General features: G+C 41.9%; 1 protein-coding gene across 1 annotated transcript in view; it reads right to left on the bottom strand.

The window, feature by feature from the left end:
• SPTLC2 (serine palmitoyltransferase long chain base subunit 2) overlaps positions 1-13,878 on the bottom strand; it is a 122,279-nt gene that overhangs the window by 82,414 nt on the left and 25,987 nt on the right. The window contains exons 3-6 of the mRNA XM_067532528.1: positions 11,395-11,549; positions 7,054-7,202; positions 6,572-6,696; positions 1,211-1,304 (exon numbers count right to left, since the gene is read on the bottom strand). Coding sequence (XP_067388629.1) covers positions 1,211-1,304; positions 6,572-6,696; positions 7,054-7,202; positions 11,395-11,549 — 523 coding nt within the window. The remainder of the gene's footprint in view (positions 1-1,210; positions 1,305-6,571; positions 6,697-7,053; positions 7,203-11,394; positions 11,550-13,878) is intronic.

Here is a 13,878-nt window from a genome sequence, read left to right as displayed (position 1 = left end):
GAATTCACAACACAACACACCAGAACAGTGAAGTGGAGGGCTGGGAGCAGCAGTCTATTCCGAGATGTCAGTAGCCTGGATTGAATGACAGTGCAGATGACATGATGCAGGGAGGGGAGAGGAAGAGCCTGATGTTGAATGAGAAGACCAGAGTGCATTGGAGTGGAGAGAAGAGCACAACATGTAGCGTTTGAAGATTTAGTTGACGGAATACCTAATGTGAATAAATTACACAAGAGTCAGTCTGGACTAAGAAGTCAAAGGAAAGAAAGCAGGGCACCTGAGATAGAGTGGTCAACATGGAAGTAAAAGTGACACAGGACGAAGGAAAGGAGACAGAGAAGACAGCCAGGCATGGAAGACAAATTCTCAGGAGCTGGCAGAGAGCACAGACAATCACAAAAAGAAAGGAAAAGTAGAGAAAAGTGTGTGATTTTGGAAAGTGGTGGTGGGTGGAGCTGAAAGAACCTTTTCTTTATGGTTAAGAATCCATCTACATGAGACTGTGCCAAAGCATGGTTGCCAGGCATAGGTACATAGGATGGACAATGATTATAGAATCATATCAGAGCATCTTATTACAGCCTAGGTTCTGACCTAGGAAACTAAGCTCTGACCTAAGGAACCATATTACAACCTAGGTCATCTGTCTAGGTTCTTACATGACCTCCATCACGTTAGAATCTTATTGCAATACATGTCAGATACTAAGTATGCTGACCCACCCATGATACAAACTGAAAGCTGTGAACTCCAGTTCCCCTGCACATGTCAAACAGCTATGCACTGGCTTTACATATAAAGAGATGTAAGGGGAGCCTGAAATCCAACACCAGAGAGTGCTGCTGATTCGGGCAGAGGAGTACTGGCAGAGCTGGGAAAGGAGAGAAGAGGAAGCCTACATGACACCTGCCTCCAATATCTAGATTTGCATAAATCCACTCACCCAGTTTAAGAAATCTCTTCCACAAGTGTCCTTTCTCAACAACCTTAAAAACCTGTAGTTAATGGCCAATTTGCAGAGAATGGAGCTTCCAATCCAGGGTTTTCAAACCATTAACTTCAAAGCCTCTAGGAGTCTCCAATGACTGGAAATGGGTTTCCCAGCTGGAAACTCAGATTCACAGCAACCAGAGGCCGGGTTCTCAGAAAAGACTGTGTGTGACCTATCTGAGCTACAAGAGACCGTGTCCCCCCATCAGGTACTCACTGTTGTGCTTGAAGATTCGAATAGTTGCTCCTGACAGTCTTGCTCCAAGCACTAGTGATGCATGATTCAGTTCATCGCTCAGTATCAGGCAGCCCTACACAAAGGAAAAAACAAGGCAAAAAAGCTGAACAGACTGAGGTTAACAGCAGAGCAGTATTTGCCTTTAAACAAAGTACTCCTTCCAATTGCTGAGCTTGTATTAGATGGAGACTGCTCTGCCTTTAACAAGCACCAGCAATGGACATGTGTGCACATGCCTATGTCCTGCCATGAAGTCAAGATGAATGATTCACCATATGGATCCTGCAGGGCATAAATGAAAGCCAAACCTTACTAGGAAGTGCTGTGTACTAATACAGGGCATCTACACGCAGCTGGTCACAGTGTCAGTTTGTGAAAGCCCACTATGTCTGAAGACAATTTAATCCATTCTCCTAGGGCAGTGTTTCTCAATTGGGGTTCCGCGGGAACACTGTTAGGGTTCCGCAAACAGCTGTTCTCCGCGCTGCTGATAGCAGCTGTTCTCTGTGCCGCTGAAAAAGGGAAGATGTCCCGGATTTTCCGGTGGAGGGTATCCAGTGTAAGTGTAATTTAAGTGTAATTTAATGAGAAATGCTGACCTTTGCTTATTTCGACATTTGAAGACTGTTAAGAGTTTGGGGGGTTCCGCAATTATTTATGGGGTTCAAAAGGGTTCCGTGGCCAAATTTAATTGAGAAACACTGTCCTAGGAGGAAGATAAGATTCCTTAATGTTGCTGAACCAACACCACCACACTAATACCTCGTAGTCCGGCAATCAGCCTTACACTAAAAAGAAGGAATGGGCACCACTATTAAGCAATTACAATAAGGTTTGTTGAAATCAGTGTTCACACAAAGCAGAGAACAGGAAACGAAGCACAGAACAGGAAGTTTTCAATGCAGCCTGACTCACCCCATGCTTCTGACAGCATAATCCTTATGGATTTCACACCATCCCCAGCCTATCTTTGGCTCAGTCTACAGTAGGAACTTGACTGGCTGCTGCTAACGACTGTCAGCAACGTAACCTTACCCCCTCCAGAAGCTGGTGTTGAAAACTGTAGAAAGGACACAACTGTTCTCAATCATGCTTTGACAGTGTTGAAAAGCTGACCATGTCCAATCTGCATCACAGCTATACACTTTTCAGCATCAGTTCAGGGTATCCTGTTGCTGACAGCCCACGGTGAGCAACAGATCAATTTCCTTGTGCGGATGGAGCCTATCAGTCCTTCTTGCTGGCTATGCTGACTAGACACCATTGGGGTAAGGTTAAGTCCTATTAAGCTTGCATTAAAGCTTTTGAAGAACTGCGAGGAAAAAAAACATTCAAGCAATTAATTTGTGGCTAGCACAGATGTGACTTGTATTTTAGGCTAAGGAAGTGTGATGTAAATGCCTAGTTACCATGTAAATAATGAAAAACTGCTAGTCTTCATGCTGAGCGAAAGGGTTACCTCTGGACAGCTGACATTGCAATTGTTGGTCATTACTCTTACTACACCCAAGGAGGTGCTAGGTGTCTCACAGAAATTACAGTCTATCTGGTTCATGGCTGAGGATCTTCGAGATTACAGTTTAACCAGAACAGGTGACCAGGAGCTCAAACAAGTGGGAAAAGGAGAAGTTTCATCAAGAAAGGGAGACTGAATGCTTTAGTGAGGACTCTTCCTACTAAGTTTAAATATAAAGTTATCCAAACAAAGCCAATTGATAAAATAGCCTGTGCACAAATGGAGACTAGCAGACACCAACCACATTCCCTTTAAGTGTTGGTTGCCTCCTCCATTTTCCTATTTGGGCATCAGGTTATTTATATTTCCATGAGAGGCCGTGACTGTATTAGCAGACAGTGCCGCAGGTGAGGATTGAGAGTTGGGTGGGTCAAGAAAGGTTATTTTCAGAGTCATGATGAGTTGGGAAATACATGAACAAGTAACTTTTGACAGCCAGAAGAGCACCTTATGAAATGTTCAGAACAGCAGAACAATCAGTTTGACAGTGGAGCTCTGAAGGGAAGAAGCTGTCTTGTGTTTCATAATTAGTGAACCCTATAACAATCATGAAGCTTCATTATAGTGTATATCCTGCAACATGCCTATTACTGTAAGGAACAGAACATTTTACAACTTTTAATTTGATACAATTAACGAGGTAAGAATAGCTACTAGGATACATCTATACTTCAATAAAAGACTGGCGGCACAGCTGGCCCACGTCAGCTGACACGGGCTTCGCCTCTGGGCCAAAAACTGCAGTGTAGACCCTCCCCCCATCTTAAGGCCTCTGAGCCCAAGTTCCAGCCCAACTCCAAACATCTACACTGCAGAGTTTAGACCCACGAGCCCGAGTCAATGGACCTGGGCTCAGACTTCATGCCGTGGGTTTTTATTGCAGTGTAGACATTCTCTCAGTGTCACCCCGCTCTTCCCCTCTAAGTATAGATCTAAGTATTTACATGGCTTTCAACACCATAATAGCAGAGTAACACCCAACTATTTAAAATAAACCCACCACCAATCATCTGCAGACTGGGAAGGAAAATAGCAGCTTTTTAGGTGTACAAGGTTGGGTGTCTTGGGCCTTGACATTTTAGCATTTGTATTCCCTCAGAAGATCCAGAAATACTGGTTAATCCCACTCACCTCTTCCGAGGCTCCTTCTAAAGAGATATTGATGGTATGTTAAATAAATCTATATTTGCCCTGTATTGATTAAATAAATACTCGCCTGTTACATTGTGCTCATGGAGGCTTTCAGCTACCTACAATAGATATCTGTTGGGTAACAGACAACCAGAATCAAGTATACATAAAAGAAGAGCCTATGCCACACAGAAAACAACTAAAGGATCCAGAAAATTTCCAAAGAAACCTAGATCACCACCATTTCACTGATGGACAGGAAGTAATGAAAAACCACAAGGAAAAGTTGGCACAGGCTACTTAAACCAGCCATAATAAAGATCAGGATTCACACAACACAGCATTTCAATTATATTAGATTTCAGGAAAGCTAAATTTGAAGCACTTAATACTTTTGCATAAGATGCAACGGTAGGAAGTATTAATATCTAAAAAAAAAGAAAGCAGCTGGTGAATTCCAAGAACACACATAACTAAGGCTAAAGACACCACATATCTTCCAAAACAAAATGCAAGGAACATGAAGTGGCCAATTTTGTTTCATTAGGGACATACTCCAAAGTCTCAGAAGAGGAGGAGATGGGAAGCAACCACACAACAACAGAAGGTCAGGTGAGACTTGTAGAGGAAAGACAAGGTCATCCAAAAGCAGAATTATCTAATCTTGGACCAAGATGAATGGGCATTTTATAATTATTAGACAAAATGTGAAAGTAGGCTTATTACTAAAAGGGATGAAAATAGGTGACACTGAATTACTAGAGTCTTTCTAATGCCTATAATTAACAAAAGAAAGACTAGCCCTATTAACTTTAATCTTCAAACTATTTCAGATGCAATCAATGCAGTGTCTAAATTAAGAATGTTTTAAAAAACCTCTAAATTTTCATTGCTGCATCAGAAATATGTATCATCTAGTCAGTGAGAGATAATCCTTGCAGCTGACACTAGCTTATTTTGAATTTTCATTTCCTCCCCTCCGTCTCTACTAACTCTTGAACTTTCCTCCCAAATCTGTTACAGTTTCTAGCGTCTATTCCATTCTTATTAATGCTATATATAGGGGTCTATAATATGAATCCATCAAAAACTGAAGTTCTTTCCCAATTCTGGACTTTTTATTTCTATTTCTGGGTTGAGCTGAAAAACCTTCTGAAGACCCTTCTTCATCACGCACCCCTAAAAATCATCTCAGAAGTGAAATTCTCTTTGGCCCACTCTGTTGGCACAAATGAAAAACAATTAAGATCCTTGGATGAGAATAATATGTAAGTGTAAAGTAATTTAATTTTTATAAAGTATTTGATAATCTGTCTCAAAATCTGACTCATTACTTCAAATTGTCTTAAATACAAAAACAAGGCACCTTGAGAAAATAAATCAGGAAATTTAGCACTTGAAAGACTTTACCATGGTAAATGTTCACACACAGATAAAAAGTTATGACAGCAGTTAAACCAACAGTATCTGGAAAATTTAAGCTATCATTTAACAGAAGTGTTAGTTTCTGTGGTTGCAGAAATAACTTTACAATGCAAATACAAAGTGATCCTCTTAATCTGCAGACAGCTATGATCACCCAGGATGCTGATCAGAGCTACCCAGATGGCAATGATGATTAAGGGAGCAAAGCTGTCAGTTTCACTGATGCCCACAAGATTCTGTATAGCTCAGTGAAACTGCCCAGAATCGTGTCAATTTCACTTCTGCTGTTCGGGAAAATTGTAAGCAGCCTCAGAGGCAGGCACTGAAGGTATTCAAGAAGAGGACTACCCAAAAGAAAAAGGAAGGAAATGAGGTGAAGCAACAGAAATTTGAAAGGTATAAACGCCATAAGAAGAATTCTGAGTGGTCCACAGGGGAATAATTAGGAATAACAGGATGAAATTAAAAATGGGAAGATTTAATTGTATCAAGAAAAAATTCTGATAGCAAGATGTGTGGGGCTGTAGAATCATCTTCAGAGGGAAGCAGAAGTTCCATCAGATTACATTTAAATCTAAACAGAAGACAGCAATAGAACATACTTTGTACTATAGTAGCAGAGGCAGATAGATTAGATGGAGTTTAATAGAGCATTTCCGCTGATTAGGTAACACCATTTAATGATGCAAGAGATTGAGGCTGAATTCTGTGCTGCCATGCAGCAGACCTATTATTTTGCAGGCCTGCATGATCCTTACATTCATTAATGCAGCACTATTTGGTGAAAAACTGTTTGTCCTTTTCAGAGTTTATTATGTCAAAAGAAAATTTTCTTCCCTAGTAGCTACCGTTTGTATGAGATATTACAAGTTTGCAGGTTTATGACAGATGTCCAACTTGACTCAATTTTTATGCCAGTTACGAGTAGCATTCAGTCTCCCAGCAAGCTGTCAGAACAGGCTGTGATTGGGCAGTTTGCTGATGAAATCAACATCTTTAATATCAAGGTGTGGCCTGCAGAAACTAGAAGTCCCACAAGGTTGTGCTCTCTCTCAACACAAGAGCCATTCTGGAGCATTATAGGTTCTAGCACAGTGTCCCCAAAAGACCCTTGGGTTGAGATGCAGTATGGATGGCATACTGGGACCTGTTTCTGCAAAGAACATTTGCAGTGGCGTCTTTGAAAAAAGAGTGAGCAACTCCTAAAGAGTCCGTTACCAGAAACTTCGTGCCAAACACCCCATTACCCATTCTCTCTCAAGTCGTACCTTGCCAACTAAAGCAGGAATGTTCATTGAGTTGGTTGCAAACCCCATCCCATACGTCATTGCAGCCTCCACACCCAGGAACCTGGCCACTAGTTTTTCCAGCTCCTCATGCTTGTCCAGATTTCCTGCATGTAAAATAGCAAAAAATAAGTCCAAAATAGACCAGATGAACCTGGGGCCAAATCTGTGCTGCAAGAGGTTTTTCAACAGCTAGATTTTTTTCTTTTTGATAGAATCCAGAAAAGGGCGGGGCGGAAGGGGGAAGAGTCAAATGGAAAAATCTGACAACATATCAATCAAGATCGTTGTGGCTGTGTAAACTAAGCATACCAGAACAGAAAAGCACACAAATTTATCTTCGCTGTATAGTTGTGATTTCTTCACTACTTCATCTGAAGTTCAAAAGCTGAAACATGCAATGTTTTGTAGAGACCAATGAACAGATTATCACTTTGAAAACACCTGCCCCCACCCAAACTTACCCATTTCCTGCCTAGTGCTGCATACCCCAGCTCCATATTGTGTCAGAATTTTAGTCGCTGCGTCTTTGCAAATTCCAGTGTTCTGAGCAAATCCAAGATAGTTGTAGGAGCCCATGTTAATAACGTCTTTTATCACTCTCCCTGTGTACCTGTATTTCAATAACACCACATGTTAAGACACTGACCATCACAACTCAAGATCTAACTACAGAAGAATACACTAACTACCAGCAGCTTGCTAGGAAATGTACTGAACTAGGAGACATCAACAGCCAGTGGCTATAAGTTTAAAGGGATACGGCCCTCATTTTCAAAACTGAAATAATTAGCTGTGCAAGGATATTCTTTCATTGCTGAGGTCTCAAATTCAAGTTATACGTATTACGGCTATACGAGCAATTTTAATAACTATTTGATTTCTCATCTTTTTATGTTTTATATTTTTTTTAAATTTAAATGAAGGCAGGAGGATAGTAGATGTTCTTTGGAATACTCGTCTTAAATTTTAAAAAGAACGCTGCAGGCTTTTCAAACCACTTGCTAGCTGCATCCTTCCTTCCCCTCCAGGCCCTCTCCCCCAAATTTCAAGACTTTTCTTTCCATTTTAAAAATGAGTAATTTAGACCAATTAAGTTGGCACTCCCTCCAGCAGGATATCCTCCAAGCACACAAAGGAAATGCATCTGGAAATCAGGCACTGGTGTGTTGCAATACAAGACAAGAAAAAGCTTTAGGGGAAAACAGTTGCATTGAATACAATACTTTTGAAAGCCAGGGACAAGTCATCACTAGTTACACTGAGTATTGGGCTGCACGGGCCTCTCACATACAAACTCTGTCAAGGTACCTCAAACTTGATCTGTAGCAACCCTTGCTAATCCACTTCTGATTCCCCCCTCCCACAACTCTGCCAGTTTATTTCAGTCTTGATGCAGAGCACTGCTGCTAAACTTATCCTTAGACAATCATGTGATGTTTGTGTGATGTGTACTGTTGTGATAATCAGGCCCACAAATTTGCCCTAATTGTGCACTCAGCTGTGAGAAATGAATGAAAGTTAATGGAATGGCACAATATCCTATAACAAATGTTGATGGGAAAAGATGTGAAAGCAAGACAGAAAGACCGAATTAGTACAAAGAAAGAGGCCTACTGATATAATTCAAGGCATGTGTTAAGATCATGCCTGGTTAAACAAGAACAGTGTGAGATTAGAAATCAGTGAACCAAGATTGGCATGTAGGAAGTTAGGTCTAACTGGTGGACAAAATAATGAGATGGGCTATTCCACTCATCACTTCTTTTTGGGTTCTTTATGACTTTGGGGGAAGAAGAAAAATGTTTATCATGCTGTGGCTGTGGTGGAAGGATTGTTGGCGTGACACCAGACCTTGATACACCAGTGGTAGCACTGGACCATTATTGCTACACCAGTAAGGACCCTAACCAGATACCTGTGAGATCCAGTTCTATCTGCCCATCCCTCATGTTGCTCTTTTCTGTCCCTCATATCTTCCTCCTGGTCTTTCTTGCTTTCTTCCCCCCAGCTTTTCATCTGATTCTGAAATAAACCGTATTGCCCAGCACCAGCACAACGGAATGAGACTGCCCATCCAGCTCTGCTTGGCCTGAGAAAGACCAGTGAAGGAGAGGTACCTGCCTAGATCATATCCATGATCAGGGAGGTGAGTTGGAGTCTAGAACAGCAGCTGTCATGGCCCACCTGTCAGCCCAAAACATCTGTCCATGACTGACCGGCTGCCCTATATCCTGAGAACATCAACAAAAAGCTGTATTTCCCTCATCTTTACTCTCCTTTCTATATCTGTCTTGTCTAAAGCAGGAAAGCTCATTCCCAACTCAGGACTGAATGGAACTAACCCCTTACTTCGCCACCAAGAACTGCTTGGCTGAATAAAAGACTAATCAATATTCACAGTTTCCAAAAAAGGACTTTGATAGGTTAAGTTTGTTTTACATGATCAATCAATTTCAGTTTCAATGCTCTTTACATCATTTTGAGTCTTTTCTTTTTGTGTTTCAGTCAATAAACTTCTAACCTTTGGCATGAATTTTATTGTGTATTTGCCACTGTACTAAGCAGGCTGAGGTCTCTGTATACCAAATCCTAAACTTTGTTTAAAACTGTTTAATGCTGGGCAGTGACTGGGTTAACACCTTTGACCTACATATTCAATCTCAATTAACATAACAGTACACCCCAAGAGCCAAAATGTCAAACTCTCATTTTGATTCTAATCCATCTGAGAATTAAGTCACCAGAAGTGAGACAAGTAGGCTGAGTCGTGTATGCAGTAAATGCTCTCACACAGAGGTACTGGCCTGATTTTACCACTGGCCTCCTGCTACTAGGTGAACCCTTCCAAACAAAGATATCAAACACTTCTAATCACTGTGTTCACAGATACACCAAGTATCAAACTATTACATATAAGTCAGGACCCAGTGAAGAGGAATTATGCATCTCAAACCCTGAAGGTTCTTGATTCAAAGTTGTGGCACCTCTAAGAACAAAAGAAAGGCCCTAATGCAGTATTTCCCAAATTTTTGGCTCGAGGACCACAAATACGATTTTTATAACTCTTCTGAAGGGCCACCAGTCTTTGGCAACAGCCTCCCTCACCCTCCTGCAGCCAGAGGGAAAGAGTTCAGTGAGGAGGATCTCCTGTCCTCCTGGCTGCAACAGGGAATCCTGTGCTCCACCTGGGTTCCTAGGCAGTGCCTCCCTTCTGCAGCCAGGGGGACGAAGGATCAGTGCTCCCTCTGGCTCCAGCAGGGACCCAGCACCTAGGGACCCAGGCAGAGAGCTTTGCCATGCTCCCTGTTAAAGCCAAGGGGAGGGGAGCGCTCTTCTCCCCTCCCCTTGGCTGCAGCAAGGAGCCTGCACAGTCTTTCAGCCCCGCAGCAGCACGCTCGCCTGGGTCTTTAGGCAGCGGCTCCCTTCTGCAGCCAGCGGGCAGGGAGCACAGGCCATTCTGAAAGCCCCGCGGGCCACAGGTTGGGAACCACTGCCCTAATGGGTCAGACCAATGATCAATCTAGCCCAGTAACCTATTTTCTGACAGTGACTAGTGCCAGATGCTTCAGAGGGAATGAACAGAACAGGGCAATTAGTGAGTGATCTATCTCTTGGCATCCAGTCCCATATCAGAGATTTAGGGAGTCTCAGAGCCCACTATGGGGCCTGTGCCCCTGACCATCTTGGCTAATAGCCATTGACGGACCAATCCTCCAGGAACTTCTCTCATTCTTTTTTTAACTCAGTTATAGTTTTGGCCTTCACAACATTCCCTGGCAACAAGTTCTACTGGTTGACTGAGAGTTGTATGAAGAAGTACTTCCTTGTGTTTGTTTTAAACCAGCTGCCTATTAAATTCATTCAGTGACCTCAGACTGTGTGTTATGTGAAGGGATAAATAGCATTTCCGTATTCACTTTCTCCATACCATTCATGATTTTTCTAGACCGCCATCATATCCCCCACCAGTCATCTTTTTTTCCAAGATGAACAGCCCCAGTCTTTTTAATCTCTCCTCATATAGAAGCTGTTCCATACCCCTATTTTTTTATTTTATTTTTTGTTCTTCTCTTTACTTTTTCCAACTCAGATATGTCTTTTGTAAGATAAGGAGACCAGAACTGCATGCAGCATTCATGGTGTGGGTATACCATGGATTTATATAGTGGCACTATGATATTTTGTCATATTATCTATCCCTTTTCCTAATGGTTCCTAACATTGTTAGCTTTTTTGACTGCCACTGCAACTGAGCAGATATTTTCAGTGGACTATCCACAGTGACTCCAAGATCTTTTTCTTGTATGATAACAGCTAATTTAGACCCCTGCTTTTTGTATGTATAGTTAGGACTTGTTTTCCAGTGTGCATTACTATGCATTTATCAGCATGGAATTTCATCTGCCATTTTGTTGCCCATTTTTCATCTGCCATTTTGTTGCCCGTTTTGTGAGATCTCTTTGTAACTCGTCAAAGTCTGCTTTGGATTTACCTATCCTGAATAATTTTGTATCATCTGCAAACTTTGCCACCTGACTGTTTACCCCTTTTTTCCAGACAATTTATGACTATGTTGAACAGCACTGGTCTCAGCACAGATCCTTGGGGGACTCCACTATTTACCTTTCCCCACTGTGAAAACTGACCAATTTATTCCTATGTTGGTATGATCAATTACTGATCCATCAGATATCCACTAGTCTGTGAAGGACCTGCTGCTTCTTCAAAGACAGTTTCATAGCTCTTAATCATTCTCCACTGAAGACTAGTTGTTAAGAATCTTTCCTCAAACTCTAACTCACTCAAATGTCCAATTGTAGTCATGAGAAAGTCTCTCCATCATGTCCACCTTGGCCCCAGGCACACTGCAGATTGGTCGGTTCCAGCTATCTCGAATACGCATGTAGAGGTTCCTTGTATAGAAATTTTCAAAGTCCTGATACAGTGGGACAAAGTCCTGCAAAAGATAAATTAATGGCATTCAAACAAGAGAAAAGATCATATGCCTAAGTCTGTAGTGATACAAGGAGAGCCAGTTTTCCACATCAGTTTGGGATGCAATTTTAAGTGCACTCAAGAAAAATGCAATATAATGATCTCACTGAACACTTGCAACAAGGCTTTTTAGCCACAGATTTTAAAGCACTTCACTGAGGTGTCATTCCCTGTATATTTCACTGCTGGGAAGCTGAGGTGCAGGGAAAAGCCACTTGCCCAACTCCACATAGCAGTAGAATCAGGAACAGGACCTAAATCTCCCATTCCTAGGGCAGTGCTCTTATCCGCTAGATTGTATTTCAATCCCAGGAAGTTAGCAAAATTTCCTCCATTGCTTACATCGAACTGTAGAGAGGAGATGAACGAGCTGGATCATGGTAAAGATACACACAATAATAAACAAGTTGAGTTGTCCGACAATGCCTAACGAGGCATTGTCGCCTAGTTGATAGAGCTCTAGGCTATGACTCAAGATACTAGTGTTTGCTATCCTGATCCGACCCTGTTCTGCTGGGTGACCTCAAGGCGGCATTTCACATTTATGCCACAATTTGCCCATCTGTAAAATGGGGTAGCAATACCTCCCTTGTGAAATGCTTTGATCTACGGAAAAGTGCTATGTAAGGACTAGGTATTATTTATACAATTACACAAGAGCAGGGGACATTCAGTAAAACTGAAAAAGAAAAAAAGTTTAAAACTGATCCAAGGAAATATTTTAAATCGTGCATAATTAATTTGTGGAACTCATTTATCAAGTCCAACCATTTAACAAGATTTAAAATAAAATATTTATAGCGATTATGAGAATATCCACATATGAGAAACATTTTTAGAAGGGATTAAATCCTCATGCTTCAGGCTATAAGCCAATCACTCATTGGTATGGCTAAGAAGCAGCTTCCCCTGTGGGCAGACTGTTCCATAGCTGGTCACTCTGGGGTTTCCTGCACTTTCCTCTGCAGAATCTGACAGTCTGTCAGGAACACAACTCTGGACTAGATGGCCCACTGGTTTGACCCCATATGGCAACTCCCATGCTACTAATCCCCAAAAGAATTGTGTGTTACTTTTTGGCACTGGGTGGAGCACATTATGATGGTAGTGCAGAAGGGCTCCATTGTGCTGGGCTTTGTACACACCCAGTAGCAGACAGTCCCCAATCGAAGAGCTTACAATCTAAACAGGTAAGTCGAACACACACAGTGAACTATAGGACTGCAGCAAATGTTAGTTACATGATTTTGGGGGATGGGTGTGGATTTATTTAGGATAGGATCTAAAGAAAAAGACAAGGGGGGGGGAGAAGAGGGGCATGTCATGTGTGGAGTGATGCTGAATCTTGGAGGCAAGTGTAGACAGAGTCTGAAAGTGAGTGTCCTTGTGGACCACAGAGGGGGGGATGCAGGCACAGTTGCGCTGAAGTGTGACAGTGGAAACAAAGATTTCCATGAGCTCAGATTCAGCCATTGCTTCTTCCACATTAGTATTTTATATCTGACCACATAATGCCTTGGGACAATTAATCCTTAACTATAGCCTGGCATTGCTCTATATGCATCTATGTGCCAAGCCCCTTCTCAAGAAACTCACCTTGTCAAGGAGGCTCAGCATAACTTAGATTCAACCAGAAAACTTTGTAAGTCTCTAATCAGGTACAGTAGCCTCCCAAATGTCCACAGAGTCCTTTCTTTCCCCAATCTCACCCCAAAGCTGTAGTCTCATATAATTCTTATCTTAAATAGGGAGCAACATGCTGCACTTGCCAACCACTTTGTAGGATCAGGGCCTTAGATTATAAACTCTCTGGGCCAAGAACACCTGTCTACTGTAAAGCACTTCAAATGGCACACATACAGAGTTTAGGATACCTGGGCACTATGCAGATATGCTGTATGCTATACGGACACGTCCAATTACACAAAAGCTACTGCATCTGTCACAGCCTTTTGTTCTTTGCCTGAATGATTAAAGCAACAGCCTCTCCCTAAAAGTAAACAGCAAAAGGAAAAAGCTGTGTTTGCGACCTCTTTATGTTATATAAAGAATTTTTAAATAGTTTTTTCTAGAAATGTGTTGTCCTAGGTTTTGGGGGGTTTGGGGGGAATGTTAGGAACGTCAAGTTGTGTCCTCTCTGTTTTTGCTGGAGGTAACCTTTGGAGGACCCAGAGAAATAAACTGGAGGCTCTCATACTTTAAATGAAAGGGCAGGGATGCAGAGTCTTTAACAAAGGGATGTTTCTTCCCAACTGTCTGTCGGAGTTGAGTTAAATTGTAATAAAGGCAGA

This window comes from Emydura macquarii, unplaced genomic scaffold, assembly GCF_026122565.2.
Source record: "Emydura macquarii macquarii isolate MOO-44397 ecotype Brisbane River unplaced genomic scaffold, CSIRO-AGI_Emac_v2 contig_374, whole genome shotgun sequence".
NCBI lineage: Eukaryota > Metazoa > Chordata > Testudines > Chelidae > Emydura > Emydura macquarii.
The sequence above is the reverse complement of the archived record's forward strand: the minus strand, read 5'-3'. Positions and strand labels throughout refer to the sequence as shown.